The sequence below is a fragment of the Lissotriton vulgaris genome, chromosome 3_2 (genome assembly GCF_964263255.1).
Source record: "Lissotriton vulgaris chromosome 3_2, aLisVul1.2, whole genome shotgun sequence".
NCBI lineage: Eukaryota > Metazoa > Chordata > Amphibia > Caudata > Salamandridae > Lissotriton > Lissotriton vulgaris.
Window position 1 is genome coordinate 99,261,794 of NC_141690.1, and position 20,271 is coordinate 99,282,064.

Genomic DNA, 20,271 nt, shown 5'->3' on the forward strand with positions numbered 1-20,271 from the left:
CTTCTGCACCCGTCCCAATCGGGCTTCCTGGCTTTTCATTCTACGGAGTCCGCATTACTCCTGGCCACGGAATCTATTAGACAGGGGGCAGACGCTGGGCACACTATGGCCCTGGTTATGCTGGACCTAAGCGCTGGCTTTGACACTGTGGCGTATTACAACTTGCTGCAGTGTCTGAACAAAGGCGGTGTCCCTGGCCCGGCTTTGAAATGGCTGAAATCATTCCTGGTAGAGCGAAGCCTTCAGGTCAGACAGGGGTCGCACCATTCCAAGGATATCAATATGGAACAGGGTTTGCCTCAGGGCTCTTCCCTGAGCCCTACCCTGTTTAACCTGTATGTTACTCCTTTGGCGGAGATCGCGCAGAGTTTTGGTGTAGGGGTAATCTCATATGCAGACGACACCCAGCTGGTGATCTCCCTATCTCGGGCACCGGATGTTGCTGCCTCTAATTTCAGGGCATGCATGGAAGAGCTTGCCTGAAGTTAAATGGCAGCAAGACTGAGGTGCTTGTGGTGCGGGGAAACGCATCAGGTTGGACTTCTGCATGGTGGCCTCCGAGTTGGGGCCCCACTCCAGTACCGTGTACCCTGGCAAAAAATCTTGGAGTCTGGCTGGACCCCACTCTCTCCTATGAAATACACACTAGACGTGTAGTGGGGAAATGTTTCAGAGTCCTCAAAAATGTATGGAAAACAATGGATCTCCTTCCTATAGAGGCTAGGAAGACGTTGGTGCACGCCCTCATTACATCTCGCTTAGACTATGGCAATATCCTCTATCTGGGCGCTACTGCTAAATGCCTTGTGAGACTGCATGTTGTGCACAACGCCGCTGCGCGACTGGTACTGGCGCAGCCTAGGAGGGCAGCCTCTAAAAGAGCCCTGGATACTTTGCATTGGCTACCAGTTAGGAAGCGAGTGATGTTTAAAGCATTATGTACATCTCATCGCATCACCCAGGACACAGGCCACAGGCCCCTCATATCTGAAGGACCTTGTCACCAGCTATGTGCCTAGAAGGTCCCTGAGATCTAGTGGGACTGGCCTGTTGATGGTGCCTAAAGTGAAGAAGGCCAGAATGGGAAGTAGATCCTTCCGGGTCTTGGCAGCTCAGAACTGGAACAAACTCCCTATAAATCTCCGGATGGAGACTTGTGAAGTTAGGTTTAGGAAGGCACTTAAAACCCACTTGTTCTCTGGATAAGTTAGGTTGAGCGCCTTGGAGCCGGGCCGTTGACACTTTCTCTTACCATATCGCGGGGACAAGCAGAGGTGGCATAACCATGCTCTTTATAAATTCCTTTATTATTCATTTATTTTATATAGAAATGGGCAGTTTATATAAACACAGTTTATGAACAGTTATAGTTGTTCAATGGAAATGTAAAAATATCAAATCCTGTCATAAAAACTGTTCCACGTCAAATTATATATCAGAGCACACATTGGCCTTGCCAGCTACAAGCTCAGCTTTTGGTCACTTCGACTCCCTGTAGCTTGGGGGTATCCAGTAGCTACGTGAAACCTGATGGAGGTCAGGACTAAGTAGGCCACAATGCACTAGACCATTTGCTTTTGGGCGATTCCCTCCCTCCCAACCCCTAAGGAAGAAAGAGAGCAGTAAACATTTGTCATACAACAAAGCTTTATTGCCATAGAGAAAACTTTAATTGCAGGCATTTGCCAGTAGGCTGCAGTAGAATATAAAGAAACAAAGAAAACTGACACCTTGCCTTTAAAGCATTAGAGTAGGGGTACCGTGCCTTTAAGACCTGCAGGAGACTCCCTGCTCCCATGATGCACCACAGGATAAAGCAATAAAGCTTTGTTGTATGACAAATGTTTACTGCTCTCTTTCTTCCTTAGGGGTTGAGAGATTATAGGTGCTAATATACAAACCTATGTAATGTCAGCATTTTGGCCATTATGGAAATGTTTAGGCTGCATTTCTATATGTTTTCACATATGCATGTATAGGTATATACATGTATTTTCTATATGCTCTGGATCCCGCACATGGGCGGGATTATTCATAGATTAGGACTATTGATGAGTATCCCCTGGATGAGAACCTTTCTTACTCAGTAGTCCCTTTTAAAAATTCCAGAACCCTTCTTCAGGTCTACAAAGCTGGTAGCCCACCCTGGGGGTCTGGCTAGCCTTCTGGGGGTGTACGCTTCCTGACCACCTAATTTTTCCACTTGCCTGGGTTGAAAATCTGCCTGGTTTTTACCTCCTCTGGGTGTAAACCTGATTGCATATAAGAGGCAGGGGGCGCTTTGACGCTCATCGCCTTGATGTGCCACTTCATTAGCCATTCTGTCAGGGAGGGGACACCTCCCGCCCAGGCAGGCCATGGTTTGTGACTTCTAGGAGTGTTCACACCTCCTTGCAGGGGATCAAATTCCTGTCTTGGCAGCAGCTGCAGGCTGTCCAGTTAGGACACAGTAAAGGCTGGGACAGCCAGGTGGCAACCTTTAAGGTAGGAACCTGGGTGCATGTTACATTAATTCTGACTTTGGGGTAAAATTGGGTTTGATAAAGTCATTTGGAACCAATCATGCCATCTTTCAGTGGGACCATAATTGAGATCGCAAGCTCGCAATGCCCAGGTGCCAGCCCATGTTATCTGATGGTTCCCTGAACATATAATGGAGACTATTATAGGGACATATAAGCTTATATTTATATGTCCACACCTTTAATATAATGCATTCTGCCACCTGGGCTCAGTAAGCCTACTTAAGGTGCAACAGACATAAAAGATAGTACTGTGACCTTGCCGCTCATGGTGGAGGCAAAGTTGAGAGTGAGCAGTTGGAACTGCAACTGCTGTCTACAGTGACAGACCGGCTGTCATCGGTTTACTTGGGTCACTCAGCGTGGCACAATCAGTTCTGCAGGCCCTGGTGACCTCTAACTCCCAGGCCCTGGGTACCAGTGGTACCATTTACCAGGGACTTATAAAGGGGGTTAAAGTCTTTGCCAATTGGGTTACCACTTCATATGAATCATATTTTAAGGAGAGAGTACTGGCACTAGGGCCTGGTTAGCAGGCTCTACTACACATTCAGAGTCAAAACCATCAGCATTGGGGAAAAATGTGTGGGGATGACCATCAAAGAAGGGCACTTTCCTACAGCCATCTACTAGCACAACATGCAGAATCACTGCTTTTGAGTTAACTTGATGCAGTATGTTGCCTGGGTAAATTCACAAGGTGAGCAATATGTTCCTCAGTTCCTTAATTACGAGACAGTCCGGCCATAATAAAGAGTGTTACTGAAGGGAAGTAATGTGCTCTTTGAAACTTTGTCTATCTGTAATTTTAAAAATGAATGCTGTTGCTTCCATGGTCTCGTTTAAGTCAACTGTGTCATTAAAGAATGACGCATAGTGCCATTGGGTTGCAATTAAACGAGGGCACCTGAGAATACTTGAAGCATATTTTCTTACTGAAGGTGTATTATTGATAACTTACATACTTATTGTACATCTCACATATAACACTGGATGAGTATGAACATATACCAAATTCGTTAGGATTAGTTCTGAAATTAGTGATTCTCAAGAGGAATGCACCCAACCTTGAATATAATGCAACAGTAACTACCAGAAGAGCAGCAACTCAACTACTGCTTCCCTGGTACCTTTAGGAAAAGCTAAACTCACATAATGCACAGTGACAACTATTCTTAAACCTCTTCAAGACATATTCAGCTTTCTTGCCAAAGAGCAAGGCTCAGTCAAAGAAGCCTATACAGGTCTAGAAATCTGGTATCTCAGTTTAATGACACCGGTTCAAAGTTCTCACAGCATACGCCAACAAGTCTATGGAATCCAGGCCAGAGCACAAGATCTACGTGGCTGCATCCTGATCATCTTGAACTGTCTGCACAAAGGTACTCCAGTTGGATCTCACAGGATTTTGGTAACAGCAAGCCAGAAGACCTAGAAACATTTAAAGAGTACAACACTAACCTGCTCAATGAAAAGACTGTCTTGTCCATTCTACCAATGAATTTTGACTCGCTGTCTTCTAGATGTGTGGAAAGGAATAGATTGGGTTAGCCTTGTGATGCAGGCCGCCACTTGTAAAGTTATGACCTAGGGGACTGTGCCTGACCTTTGGATTTCCCAGGTGTTTAGACTATGGTTTCTAGCTTACTGCCAGGGCGCAAAAAGGGAATAGACTCGGCTGCCAAAATAGAGTAAAGCTAAACCTCTTTAACCGGGAAAAAGGGATCAGAAGTAGAGGGAACAGGCTGAAAGATTTTCATAAGCAAGTTTGCTTTTGTTTCCTCAGTCAGAAAAGTTGTTCCAACACTTCTACAGCTCTCCTAATAACTACTGCAAACATAGCACTCCCCTCAGTAGAAGGGCCTTGTGTCGATTGAATGGAGAATCAGGTGATGTGCCAATACCACTGGCTAAGTGTAGATCGAGGCAGCCAAAACCCGGTCAGCCACAATCTGATCTAGCCACAGCAGCAACGGAAAACGCTGAGACTCCAAGTGTTGATCAAACTTGACTGGCAGAGATTTTGAGATCAACTTAATTTAATTAGAAAACCTGTTCATCTGATTCAACACTCATTAGATTGGCAAAGTGGTAACAACTCACTGTAGTAAAATGCTACACGGGAAGTAGTTTTTATGAAAAAAGTTTTATATATCAAAATTGCATTTCATGGGGTACAGTTTCTAAAAAGCAGTAAAGAATAATCAACAATGTACAAGTGGACAAGACATAGATGAATTGTTCTTTAAAATCCACTTGCGTTGTAGTCCACTCTTTTTGAGTTATAGCGCAACTAAATTTAGGGCCAGATGTAGGTAAATCCCATTTACCGATTTTGAAATACCGAATTTTACCGATTCGGTATTTCAAAATCGGTAAATGGGATGTAGGTCCCAACATCTGGATAAGTTTCCGATTCCTTAAATATTCGGTATTTACCGATTCGGTAAATACCGAATCGGTATTTGCTATAGAATCCTATGGGCCTTTGAAGCCCATAGGATTCAATTCAAATACCGATTCGGTATTTACCGAATTGGTAAATACCGAATTTGTCAAGGGTGCAGGGGGTGTCACTTTGACACCCTCTAGCACCCCCAAAACGGGCATGTGTGCAATGTGGCACACAGACATGCCCTAAGGGCACGTCTGTCTGTCACATGGCACATGTGTACATGCACAGAAGTGCATGTACACAGGAATCGGTATTTTACCATGGATTTGTATTCCATGGTAAAATACCGATTCTGTAAGCCATGTGCCAATGGAAAATTGGCTACCCACATAGCATTTTCGGTAATTTTACCGAATCGTTAAATATTACCGATTCGGTAAATATTACTGAATCGGTAACTTTACCGATTCGGTAATAATAACGTTAATGGTAAAATTACCGAATATGTGCCCCTACATCTCAATAGCCCTTTACCGATCGGAAACGGCCGAAAATCGGTATTTTCGGCCAATTCCGATCGGTAAAGGGCTACCTACATCTGGCCCTTGGTCACTGTAACCAAAAATAACGTTGCATAGAATTAATCTGACAAAAAAAGAGAGAAGAGATGACTGAGGATGGCCTTGAGGATTAGTCAATAATAAGGCCGAAACGTCGACATATCAGTCCACATCTCTCCTCTTTTTTTGTCAGATTAATTCTATGCAACGTTATTTTTGGTTACAGTGACTAAATTTCGTTGTGCTATAACTCAAAAAGAGTGGACTACAACACAAGTGGATTTCAAAGAACAATTCATCTATGTCTTGTCCACTTGTACATTGTTGATTATTCGTTACTGCTTTTTAGAAACTGTACCCCATGAAATGCAATTTTGATATATAAAACTTTTTTCATAAAAACGACTTCCTGTGTAGCATTTTACTACAGTGAGTTATTACCACTTTGCCAATCTAATGAGTGTTGAATCAGATGAAAAACAGGTTTTCTAATTAATTTAAGTTCATCTCAAAATCTCTGCCAGTCAAGTTTGATCAATCTCCTGTTTCTAAATAAGTTTAAATACACACAAAAAACCCTTGCAAGCAATTTTGCACATACTATATCTTAGCCCAAGCTCGCAAGGGTTTATTGGGTCACCCACCTTCATATTCTTGGGACTCCAAGTGGGCGTATTACCGGCACGGATCATTCTGCGACAGGGTCAATGGCCTGCCCAGCGATCTTGCCCCCCCCCCCCCCAAATTGGAAGAGCTGCCGGCATTTTAACCACACCTTAGTAAAAGAGAACGTAAACGCCAGCGCAAACAGAAACAAAGCAAGGGCAAAGACAACAGCTGTCCACTCTGAATACTACCCTCTTTTCGCAATGGCAGCTAACAAACAGGCTCTTAGTGAGACAGACGCACTTGCACCCTTAGGAAACCCTAGTGTGACCAAACAAAAAGGGGATTTACCTGCAACTGACACTCAAATAACTGCGGGAGTTTACAAGAGGCAAGCGAACCAGTAGTGCGAACAGCAATAAACAAGCCCGGCACTGTCTCAGAAAAGCCAAGCACGAAAACCAACGAACCAAGCACATCAGGGCCCATAGGGACCCAAGCGAAATTAAAACCAGGGCATGCCCTATCCTCATCTCGGGCGGAAACCACAATAACTAACTTGACAAAAACAATTTACAACCAAAAAATAACCTTCTCCATAAATTGCCGGCCCTCGTGGAAGGCCCGTCATTGCCCGACGCAACAGGAGCAGGAATTGGATGAAGGTCCGTCACTTACCAAATCCAATAAGATGGCTCCAAGTCTAAAACATATCGTGACAACAAACGCATCATCATATTTCCACATTTTACTGGCACCCGAATACAAATTAAAGGGCCGCCAAGACATCCTTAACAGATCGAACATTATTAAATTAGTAGATGGCATTCCGGGTTTCGCAGGTCTGGTATCGGACGACATAGAATCTATCGAATTTCTCCCACCAAGAGGAACCCAACCGTCGGAGGTAACCCTGGTGACACTCAAGTTGGCCAGCTGGGAAGGTGTGTTTTTGGACCACAAGGCCAAACTAAGGGAATGGGGCATTCGAGTGTACCCATATTCCACGCCAGGCTACCCCATCGCCCTACTAAACCAGTCAATATCACCTCAAAAAGCTAGAACCATCAGATTGAAAGACCACCAGAAAACATATTTGATCTTAAAAAACGCGTCAGGGCCCGAAGAAGATCACAAAACCCTTCCAACAGCGGTCTCCAATATCGATACTAGTCAAGGATGGGAATGGCTCCCAGCCATCTTATCAACCAATAGCTTAGAATGACCGTTCGAATTGGAGACCGCGGTCCACGACCACAAACGCTTGGTAAAGTCAACCCCCCCAGTAGTTGCACCAAACTCACAAGCGGACTCCACCTTCCTATGATGTTCCTGGAATATAAGCGGCCTTCAGCAAAAAATTAAGAATCCTGATACTTTTTCCTTCTTGTGTGAGCATTCAGTAATAGTTCTGCAGGAAACTTGGGCCACACAAGGTTGTCCAGTCATCGGTTTTCATCAAGTTATGAAAACCAGCACTTAGGGACAGCAGCTTTGGTCATCCCAAAGGCGGGCTGTCAATATACATATCAAACACCTTAAAAGGTCCAATCTCACGATTGCCCCTCGATGAAGACTGGCTGCTCGGGGTTAAAATCAACGCATGGCGAAAACAGCGCCCACTCTTCCTTCTAAACGTGTACATTAATCCCAGTACATGTAGAAAAAAAGATCACCTGACACGCCTAACGGAAATCATGAACGACATTGCTGCGGAATACCCCAATTCAGACTGTATTGTCAAGGGGGACTTTAACACCAACCTATTTCAAGGGAACGTAGCAGACTTTGAAGGGCCTTTCCCATTTCCAATCACTGAGGCTATAATACAAACCAAACCGCCCAACCAAGCTCAATGCGGATTGGGCGAGCTCTGTGTGATGAGATTTTACAGTGCAGGATACCTGGTTATCAATGGTAGGTCGGCGGGCGATACCCCGCCAAACTGGTCCTGGACAAATGGTAGCAAACAATCCTACCTGGATTACACCATCTGCAACGCTGCTTCGTTTCACTGTTTAGCCAACTTTTGCATCTACCCACGAACCGAAAGTGACCATAGGCCCCAGGTTATATCCTTCAATACAAATTCAGTGAAACACAAATCTGCACCACCAACCTGCTGGGGAATACACACGGAAAACCTAAAGCGCCTCAAGTGGAGCGAAGATATTAGCTCGATCATTCAGCAAGTAAGCACGGACATCATAAGAGTCGGAACCGAGCAAGAGGCCACTCCGACTAACATGAACGACGCTCTGTTCCCATCTGACAAATATTTTTCCAGCAAAGCAGCAGGTCCAACGGGCAACTCAGGCTCGTCAGTTTATAATCTCACTTCAGACCAAGTCACTCAAGAAAGCTAGAAACAATGCCTTGCGGGCACTGGCAAAATCCCCGGGGAATAGTGAATGCTTAATTCATTACCAAACTTGCCAAAAATCTTTCAGGCTGGTGATTACAAAAGATAAACGGTCCCACGAAAACCAATTCTGGTGCAAATTGGTGTGAGAGAGCAAGAGCAAAAACTCGAGAAAATTTTGGGCCCTAATTAACCACAGTAATTCAAGCACATCGAACTTTGGATCAGCAAACATCCAGGAATCAGACTGGGCAACATTCCTAACCGACCATTTTAAGTCTCCAGAATACCCAGGCCCCACAGGAAGTAGTTCCCCAAATGAGTAATAATGCGGAGTATACCCACCGAATGCTCACACCTCGTCAACGAGGATTTCGAGGTGACACAAGAAAGGGTTGCAACAGCAATGGCAAGATCTGATGGGGCTCCGGGCCCTAATGGCCTGCCACAGAGTGTTTAAATCTGACATTGCCTTCTGGTCAGGAACGTTAACTAACCTCTTCAATTACGCTCTGAGAACAGCAACAATCCCGGATTCATGGCGGGGTGCCATAATCCACCCACTTAACAAATCAGGATCACATGCCTCACCGAACAATTACAGACTCATTGACCTTTTGGACATTGTGGCCAAGCACTATGCAGGCCTCCTCTTGGAGGACCTAAGGCTATGGGCAAAGGACCATAAACTGATGCCGATAAATCAAACAGGGTTTGTGGCAAACTCAGGGACCAGAACTAATCTGTTAGCAGTATCAACCATTGTCGACAAAGCACTTTTAACATCTAGCTCAGTGTTTTGCTGCTTTGTCGACTTCAAAGCAGCATTTGATAGAGTCCCCAGGGCGGCTCTATGGGTAAAACTAAGGAAATGGGGGATCCCAGAGAATCAATTAGAGGCAATTATTCAACTTCACTCCCGCAAATGGGTCCGGGTGAAGTTAGGGTCCGGTACACATCTCTCGCGGAAAATTGTGACAACTAGAGGCGTGAAGCAGTGATGTGTGCCCGCCCCCCTTCTCTTTAACCTGTTTATAGCAGACCTGTGTGTGATCTTGGACGATACAGTCATTCTCCAAAGGTGGGAGGCTTGGCTCTAAGCAACCTTTTGTATGCCAATGACCTGGTTCTCTTTAGCCTCACGAGGGTCGGGCTACAAAGGCTCCTCGACAAACTGCTCAGCTATACAATCATTAACCAACTAGAGGTCAACTTAAAGAAAACGCAAGTTGTCCCCTTTGGTAAGAAACGACACACAGGTGGTGGGTGGTCATTTAACAACACAAGCCTCGTTACAGGTCAGTCGTATAAATACCTAGTCACCTGGATTCTAGATGCAACCTTAAAAAACAGCGTAATGAGATCGCAGTTAAAGTAATAACTCTTGTGGTGTCACTAGGTAAGCTTTCAAAAAATCTCTCAGGCCCAACTTTATCGCCTCTTCTGGAAGTAATGAGAGCGAAAATTGGCCCCACTCTATCATACGGTATAGAGATATTCAGGGGGAAAATGAATACTGCCTTGAATCAGCATACAACCTAAATTTACAAAAAGGTTCTCCAGCTGCCAAAGTCTGCATCTGCTGCGCAGATAAGATTGGAGATGGGGCTATTGAACTACGATGCCTCCAACACCGGGGCATTCCTGAACCTTTGTCACAAACTGAGACAGGCGGAACCAGGCACATTAGAATCCCTAGTCTGGCTAGAAATCACCCAGAAAAATCCAGGTGGAACATACAGTCGCCTTTTTAAAGACGCCATTCAGCAAATGTCAGCGAGTGATCTATGGGCCCTTAACCCTAGCCAGACAGCATTTAAAATCGGGATCAAACACGCCCCAAACCCACCATAGGCCTGAATAGGTTAGAAAGAGTCCTTACGTTTGAGTATCTGGGTGTGACCTTGAATGACAAACTGGAATGGGGCGATCATCAAGTTAAGTCCCAGCTCAGATTGGCCCAAATAGCAGGAGGAATAATCAGGCTAGTCAATTCCAATAAATCATCTCTTAGACTGCTAGCCCCCCCTTGGAGATTTATAGACTCCAGGCCAGAGGTGTGATTCTTTATGGCAGTGAACTTTGGGGACACACCTGCAAAAAAGAGCTGGTCATAGTTGAAAACAAGTTTCTTAGACAACTCCTAAAGTTACCGGCCATCACCCCACTTCTGCCTCTTAGGCTGCATCTGAGCCTAAAACCTTTGGACGAAGTTGTGGGTGTAAAGCCTCTAACATTTTGGAGAAGATTATGGTCTACCCCTGAGCTAGCCAACTATAGGCAGGAATTGCAGGAAATTCTTGCTCTTCCTACTATAGAGAACATCCCATGGTTTAAATATCTAAAAACTGAGTTTTGCCGGCTGGGTCTTCCTACCCTGTGGACTGACCCTGAAGTGGCCTGTCAGGGTTTGTCCCATAAACACCTGGTGGCAACCTTTTACGCTTGTAATCTTGCATCACACACACAGGGTACACGCCCAGACTCCTTCGTTAACACCATTCTTGGGGTGAAAGATGCTTATAAGTTTGAGCCAGTCTTTGATGATATTTTTCCGAACTTGGCCAGGAAATTATACTTCCAATAGCGGTATGGTACTCTTCCGCTTAGAGCATTCACAAGTAAATGGAAGCTCCACACCCTGGAAAATTGTCCTGGCTGCAATTGTGGGCTTGAAGACGAACTGCATTTAGTCTTCTTTTGTCCTGCCCACAGTGCGGCTAGAAGGTTCTGGATAATTCCACTATGCAAAAATCTAGGGTTTGTTAAATGCTCTGAGGCCTTTAGAATTCTCAAGACTGATCTCTCAAAAGCAACTGTTTTTGCAATGGCCAAATTCCTTGAAGCAGCACGGCTTTTAATTTCTAGGATACCCCCATCCTTGATCAGATCATGTACTACTGAGTGTGCAATCCTCTTGCATTGGTCATTTTAACTAGAATCTAATTATTATGTACAATTGCTCTCGTTTTTTACCTAATAGATTGTTCAAATAACTAACTAGCATTGATTATTTGATTGTTTTTATACTACAGGTTGCTATGTATTGGGGCACTTTCTCATTTTATTCGTATGCTATCCTGCTACTGATGTAACATTGATGTCTGACTTTTGTTTGTTGTAATTTTATGTTCATCTTTTATGGCAAACTGCAGAAATAAAGATTAATGAAATGGAATGAAAATCGGGATCAAAAAATGTGTGAGAATGAGATCACTTATCACCGACAAAGCACACTTTTTGAACTCAGTCATGCTTGGGCTCTTGTAAATTCGTACAGACGGCTAGCCCCAGTCACCTATCTGGGCTGCACATACTCACTGTACTTAAAACGCAGCCTTATCGCTATCAGAATGGGTGATTGGCGATTTCTGCAAGATCTACCTCCCTGGCGACGCACGGCAGAAGATCTAACTTGTAGAGGTTCCGGCAAAACAGCTGAAACTATTGCATGTGGTCTGCCTCTGCCCATCCATTAATTCAGAACGCAGGTGTAAACTCAAAGCGGAATGGAATAGGCTGGGTGCCCGGACCTGCAGGCAAGCCATTATGGTAGCTTTGAATCCTGAAAATACTGTCTTAAACATAAGACTTACAAACTTCATCCAGCAAGCATACCGTAATCTTAAACAAAAGAGGCCCTGTTAAAGTGCCCCTCCCACTCCTTTTAACCCCTTCGCTGCGGTGGCTATTCTGCCGCAGCGCTAAGGGGGCGGGGCGGCCGCGCGGCGGTTCCGTGCTTGTGACGGAACCGCTCCGTCACGGCTCGCGGGTGAGCTGTGCTTGTGACGGAACGGTTCCTTCACGAACCCGCCCGCCCTTTATTTTGTCAGCGCAGGCGCGGAATTCGCGCCGCGCAGGCGCGGAATTCGCGCCGCGCAGGCGCGGCGAGCGGGCCGTGACGGAACCGTTCCGTCACAAGCACAGCTCACCCGAGGATTGTGACGGAACGGTTCAGTCACAAGCATGCAAGGGGTTAATCATCCAATACACCCCACAACATATTCCAATCTCAAGGGAGGATTAAATGAAATGATCAGTAGCCTCAGGAATGTTGGTTGCCTTCCATATGTATGATACTACTGATAATGAGTGCAACATAAAAGGGTTGAAGGGAAGAGTTCTCTTGCACAACATGTTTTAAACTATCTTCTCTTTTATCATTAGCATCCTGTGTTTTTATTTTTATTTTAAAATACTAAGGGTCAAGGAGGCTCAAGAGAGGACAACCTCTGCTTTTATAACGGCTGTTTAACTGACCGTGTCTTTGCTTCTCCTTCGTTTTTATCCTTTTAATTGATACATAATGTGAATTTGTAATCTTCTTTTAAAGATATATGTGTTATATCGAAATAAAGACTTTTTTTTATTTTTGTAGATCGAGGCCAGTTTCAGTACAACATGAAGGGAGAACATTGTTTCACTCATGGTGCAGAACCACACCAAGCATTTGAATGGCATGAAAATCCGTCAAAAATAGCTTCATCCTCTGAAAATGTTGGTGTTCCAGGCGTATAGACACAGGAGTCATCTTTGGCACAGGAGTCATCTTTGGCACAGGTGTATAGGGCAACAATGGACTAACTCTTGCTGATAATGGCTATGGATCCAGTATAGACATCGATGGAACCCTTGCAGATAGAGCTATAGCCTGCAATGGTGTTCAATGGCAGAGCTGCATCAATCAGACCTTTGGTGGGGTTGGTCAGTCAGCACCAGATGAGAGCCCACTAATGAGGATGCAATTGGAGGTCCTGAATGCTCCGGGCGGCAAGAGATCTACCAGTAGAACTAGAGCATAGTTGAAGATCTGTAGCATGGCCTCCCCAAAGGCCATTACTTGACTCGGAGTAGAAAATGCCCAAAAAACGCAGGAGCATCACCTGCAGCATTTCAATGGGCTCTGAAGAAGCTAACACAACCTCCACAAGGATTGGAGCATCTGAAATTTGGCAATATCGGTTTCCCATGAGGGTGACCAGGATCTACCGGTTTGGCCATATAAATTTAGCATTCCACTTCTTATTGTCTGCAGGGGCAACAAGGAGCATTTGTCATAGGATTTCTAGTCATGCTTGGCCTCAAGACTACATCAATGCACATTTTGAACCCTGTAGTCTTTGGTGGCAACCTGCCTGCTACACTGTCAGATTAATTCAGTGCAATTTTACCAGCATACAAAGGTGGGACTTATACAAGGCTCATTATCAAGTCTAGGGCAGGACATGTAGGTGATTCCAAATCCAGTTCGAGGGAGGGAAGGGTTCACAAAATGAAAAATCCGTCAGTAGAATCATCCATTAAAAACTAAAGGCCTCTGCCATTGGTGTAAGGGGCATAAAGAAAAGCGTGAGGTCAGTGCCTTGCTCATAGTCTGGGACATTCCATGAGGCTGGATGTAGTGGGAGATACAAAAGTACCAGAGAAAGTATATAATAAACTAAAAAAGCAACTGGGGGCAAAAGAGCTCTATTATATTTTAAGGAAATCAGCTTAAAACGAAGCCTGGAAATTGCACCTTTAGAAGGTTCGACTGCATCTGTTTAGGTGAGTGAAGGAAACTCTTAAAGGTCTTTTTGTTCAGGACGTTAACTTTTTTGTTAGTGCTCGATTGAGTTTAGGGGCAGTGCAGATTTTGGGTTGCATCAAGCCCTGCCTAGAAATATTACACGCCATTCCTGCAAATATAATTACAACATAGTGAAGGGGCAGGTACGACATCACACCATTTAATCATCATTGCCTGTTAGTTATGGAGGTCTATTATTTTACTTCGGTACTTTTAGTAAGTTTCGTAGTTAGAAAACTGAGGCCTCAAGATTAAGATGCCGTAGTGTAAGGATACGTACATAGGATGAGAAACAGCTGTTTGAGCACCTTATTAAGCATGCTAATAAATATGCTTTTGCAGTCAAGACAAACCAACCACAGCCCACTCTGAACATACACATAACAGCACAACATGCAATTAACAAAAACAGTATCACTGGCAACAATAGCCACGCTTTGGGCCTGGCTGCACAAAGTTGTGGACTTGGAAAGTGATATACCATGAGGTTATTGTTAGCAATGCCCGTTTGCGTACTGTTGAAACCCTCCCCACCCTACATCAGTGGGGAGAGGCATTAAAGTGCTGCCAAGTATTTTAAAACAAGCTAAATTTATTTTTACTTTAGTACTTATAATAGATGTATGAAGTGCATTTATGAGTGTTTTTCACTAGTAATTTGAAGAGGAGAATGTAAAAGTACAGACATGCCCAATTTGGTGCGAAATTCCGTGCAATTTGCCCTCGAGTAATTCATAGAAATTTGGGTAATATTACACAAAATGCAAATCTGTTATTTGCATTAACCTTTACAGCTAAATGTGACACAAGGATGCATTTCGCACAAAACAAATTGTGCAAAAAACACAACTGTCACAAACAGCAGCCGCTTTGTATTCTGTTTTTTTAAGTTGTTCCAGCGCTATCATTTTGCCGCGAATGGTAGTGCATTTTGAATATTAATTGTTTAAATGAAAAAATTATGCGATTTAATCTGTGTAAATTACATTTCGCCAGGGCCAAATGTCTGTTTGCATGCGTGTAAAGTGCATGCTCAGCAGATACTGTTTGGCATTGATAGATGTTGGTGTTGAGTCAACAGACAACACTGATATTTACCACACGTGGCCTTTGTCCATCTTTGGACCCAGATGGGAAATAGGTTTTCAGATCCTCCATTCTAACTATTTGCTTTACAGGAGCCGAATTTGATGTACTCGATAACATGAATTGGACTTCGAAGGGAAATGCTGACCTATTGCTTAGGTTATATCTGCTAGAGGGAGAGGAATACAATGTCTTCTGAAACATTTCGCCTAAAACTAAAGCTCATACACAAAAAGCTTTCAATTCTTAGGACTTCCAAGCGGTTGAAATACCAGAAAATTCCAGTATTTTTTAAAATTCCTGAGGAATTCCCACATAATAAAGGGTTGAACTGATTGAGAGAATGACCGGAAAAAAAGCAAGAGAAGGCCCTAATCGAGCATCATATTATGCATCTATTTTATAACAAAGGAACATTTGGAATTCAAGAGTGACTATTCGCTTTTATTATACAAATATAAAACATAGAAACAATGTACATTTATTTAGCCTGTACACACCATACGAAAAATAAAAAAAAGGTGTTAAAAATAAAAAGACATTGGACAAGTAGATTCAAAGGTTCACCGTTTACAAAAGGCCATTTGTAACACAAAGTTGGTTTTATTCACTATCTACTTCTTTATTCAGAAGAGGATTCAAATTCATTTTCGTTTTCGCAAGTGCTGCTGTTTTAGCTCTTCTTGAAGGTCTGGCATTCACCACTGGAGCAGGTTTCTCATCTTCTTGATCATCACTGTAAAAAAAAGGAACCATCCTTAGCTACACAATTAAATTGAAAAGAAAAGCAAAAATAAGAAGCACGTTCATGTATACAAACTAAGAATGTTGATTACTGGATTTCATACTACTACTTAATTTGCCTACGAGACTTTCTTCCCCGTCGTCGAGGTGGGAGTCCCACAGTAATTATAATTAGTAGTAAAAAAAAAAAATCTAAAGTACTAGATAATAATGTCAAACCCCATGAGATTGTATACCAATCCACATAATTCAAAATGCTAAATGTGCAAATAAAGAATTCAATAAAATACTCAATGAATTTCATAAAACAAAGTGCCTAGCAGGAACTCATCACGTTACTCAAGATTTCACAGACAACTGACAAATCATTACACCGACAAAGCAGACACGTAGGACTCATACTTAAAAAGGGGCAAATCACCAGCACTAACCCTTTTACAAAACAACAATCCAAGAATACTCTAACTCAGCCTATGCGTTCCTTCCAACACATTTCACACGAATAATTTATGGACCTCGTCTGCATCTCTGGCTAAGACTCCTAGAATCTTCAGAGCCAGAGCAGGAGGCCGTTTCCTTCTCTTATAATGTATCAAGATTATGGAACACTCTCCCTCTGCACATGAGAAACAACCCCAATCTATCCAGCTTCCGGAAGCAGCTTAAAACTTTTTTGTTTCAGTAACTAGTTTTTTGTTTAACTGATGGCACTCCTTTTAGTCTTAGCGCCTGGACGCCTGAGGGCAGCTGTAGCGCTTTATAAATCTTACTTTCATTTCATTTCATTTCTGGTCAAAGCAAGCAGGCCTGCCGGCAGCCTTTCTGACCAGTGTCCACCGCAAACTTTTAAGACAATACTTCTAACAACCTCTGCTGCCACTCCAGTAAGAAGAATCAATTTCCAGTAGGCCTCAGAAAGTCAAACATACGCCCTTTACTGAAGAAAACAAACTTAAACCCGCTGAACCCTGACAACTACAGACCCATTACAAATGGACATCTCCTGTGCAAACTCATAGAAAGAGCAGTGTTCGCCCAGTTGTCACAATTCATTGAAGACAATGCCATACTTTCAGACTTCCAAACAGGATTCCGTCTGAGAAGAGGCACAGAATCTGCCCTCCTTGCCATCTGGGATGACCTGAAGAACACAGTTGATGCAACGGGGTTGCTGCGCTCCTCTTCTTGCTGCCTTTGAAACGGTTGACCATGACACTGATACAAAGACTCTACAAAGCCGGAATAGAGAGGACTGCTTTAGACTGGATCACGTCCTACCTCCGAAACTGAACTAATGCCATCCATACCAGACCTTTCTCGTCAAAACCATACTCCACAAAAGCTGGGTTCCCTCCAGGCTCTGTCATCTCACCCACGCTTTTCAACATCTACATGAAGTCATTACCGGTACTGATCAATCAATTTCAACTCATGTGCTATAACTATGCAGATGACACGCAAATACTCCTTTAACTGGTATGCCCCAAAGACATTGGAAACTCGCCAATTTTCAGTTGTCTCAATGGATGACGGAGCCATCTCAAATTGAATGCTTCCAAAACAGAATTACTCATGTGTGGCGATTGGAAACATTATGACCCGCTTGCCGCCTGGCCTGATGAACTGGGATCACCGCCTAAAGTATTGAAGGAAATAAGAAACCTCGGAATGACCATGGACTCCAAGCTATGAATACCCAAGTGGACAAACTAGCAAGATCAAGCTTGGTTACTATAAAAACTCTGCGACAAATCATCCCCCATTTGGGATTTCCACACAAGGTCCATGCTACCATCTCCCTTGTTCTGTCCAAACTCGATTACACCAATAGCCTCCACCACGGTTCACCTTTAACGACTATGAAGAGAATACAACAGATTCAGAACTCAGCTGCCAGACTACTCTTCCATATAAAACAGTGAGACCACATCTCCCCTGCCTTGAAAGCCCTGCATTGGTTACCGGTTGCCAGAAGATCCACGTTCAAGCTGCTTTGTATAACCCACAAAGCCATACCTGGAATTGGACCGCTCTTCATCAGGAATAAAATCAACAAACACATTAATCATAGGAACCTCCTCTCTAGAGTGGCACCTCGCCTCAAGATCCCAAGATACAAGAAAAAAACCATGGGTGGCACATACTTCTCTGTTCAAGCAGCCACAATATGTAACTCTTTACCACCCTACATAAGACCCACGACAACCACCTTATCTTCAGAAAACTACTCAAGAATTGACTCTTCCCCACATAAGCACCATATGAAAACAGAAATATACAGCATAATCTGACTCTTTCCCTCCACATCCATTTTTACTCATCACAAGCCTCCCACTACTGCTGCCCCCCCCCCTAAAAAGTCTAAATCCTTCACTCTTCTATCCCTCGACTATTCTTTTCAATCAAAATAACAGACTAATATGACCACTTCTCAAATTTCGTATTTCACTATACACCACTAATTGTTTATGGGTTCCGGAGTAGCGTGCTACTAGTCGAAAAAGCACTTCAACACCCCCATAAGGGGTAAGCAGAGCTAAAAAAATGCAAACCTTCTCCCTTTTCTATCCCTCTGCCATCCTTCTTAATACAAATTACTGATCAATATCCAAAACTCAAATGCACAAGTTACTTACCTTCGGTAACGATATATCTGTAAGAAACAGTAGTTAGTCTTAGATTCCTTACCTTAGAATATCCCCAGGCATCAGGCTGGATCCGGAAAGTTTTCGTCAGCAGTACCCTTGCGCGTCGGTAGGCATAGTCTGCGGCTCCGCGTCCTTCGTCGTGATCGCCGGGATTACGTTGTCGGATTACTTAGACGGCGCCCTCGCACGCTGACATCAGTTCTGTACATAGCTTTCCGCGCCAGGAACTCAGAGCCATGATAGAAACCGACACTGGTGCCAAGAAACTAGGGCCCTCAAGGGAGATACCTAAACCCTAGATATCGGTTTGCAGAACGGGGAGGATGGGTGGGGCGGTAAGAAATCTAACACTAAATACAGTTTCTTACAGATATATCGTTACCGAAGGTAAGTAACTTGTGCATCTGAAAGAAACAGGTTAGTGTTAGATTCCTTACCTTAGAATAGATACCCCAGCAATACCAACCCCGGTGGTGGGTCTGCAAACCAAAGTCCTGGAGAACGGAACGTCCGAAAAACCCATCTCTCCTGACTTGGCTGTCCAGGCAGTAGTGCCTAGCAAAAGTGTGCAGTGAGGCCCACGTAGCTGCCTGACAGATGTCCTGCCAGGGGAATCCCCGACCCAAGGCAGTAGTAGCCGCCGTGGCCCGGGTGGAATGAGCGCGCAGCCCCACAGGAGGCACCTTCTTCACCAAGGAATAACAGACCTTGATGCACAAAATGACCCACCGAGAGATGGTCTGCTTGTGCACCGCCTGTCCCTTCTTAGAGCCCACGTAACCAACAAAGAGCTGGTCGTGCACCCGGAACTGGCGTGTGCGGTCTAGACAGAAGGAGAGTGCACGTTTTGGGTCCAGACTGTGGAGCCTCTCTTCCTCTTTCGGGGGATGCTGAGGCGGAAAGAAGGTGGGCAAGGTGATGGACTGCCCGATATGCAAGGCTGTAACCACCTTGGGCAGGAAAGAAGGATGAGTCCTCAGAACAACCTTGTCTGGATGGACAGAGAGGAAATGAAGAAGATAGAGCCTGGAGCTCACTCACTCTCCTGGCAGAGGTGATGACAACCAGGAATGCAAGTCTTAAGAGTCGGAAGACGTAGAGGACAGTTATAAAGTGGCTCAAAGGGAGCGCACATCAGATAAGTCAGTACAAGATTCAAGTCCCACTGAGTCATCACGAAAGGAACAGGAGGAAACATGTGTGTGATGCCTTTCAAGAATCTATTTACAACAGGGGACTTGAAAAGAGACGGCTGATCAGGAAGCCTCAAGAAGGCTGATATGGCCGAGATAGTCCTTGATAGTGCCCAGAGCAGAGCCCTGCTGGGCAAGAGAAAGAAGAAAGAGGAAAACCTCTGAAAGGGGGGCAGAGCGTGGATCCACAGCCTTTGCTGTGCACCATGCAACAAATTTGTTCCACCTGCAGGCGTATACCGATTTTGTGGAGGGACGCCTGGCTGCCAGAATCACATCACAGTCTTCAGGAGGCAAGTCAAATGGCCTCAACTGTCGCTGCTCAATCTCCACGCATGTAGGTGGAGACTGGACAGGTTCGGGTGGAGGACGGTCCCCTGCTGCTGCGACAGAAGGTCCTCCTGAAGAGGCAGACTAAATCAGGGGATCGACTGACATGCTGAGTAGTTCGGGATACCAGTATCTTCGTGCCCAGTCCGGAGCCACAAGGATGACTTGGGCCCGGTCTCGCCTGATCTTCTCCAGCACTCTGGGCAGAAGTGGTATCGGCGGAAAGGCGTATAACAGACCTCAGCTCCACTCGCGA

General features: G+C 44.4%; 1 protein-coding gene across 1 annotated transcript in view; it reads right to left on the reverse strand.

Annotated features, from left to right (window-relative positions):
* Positions 1 to 15,523: 15,523 nt before the first annotated feature.
* The window catches only part of NCAPG (non-SMC condensin I complex subunit G), a 344,632-nt gene continuing 339,884 nt past the window's right edge, over positions 15,524 to 20,271 (reverse strand). Inside the window, exon 22 of the mRNA XM_086964047.1 lies at positions 15,524 to 15,836. Within this exon, the coding sequence (XP_086820173.1) occupies positions 15,704 to 15,836 (133 nt within the window). The 3' untranslated portion in view covers positions 15,524 to 15,703. The remainder of the gene's footprint in view (positions 15,837 to 20,271) is intronic.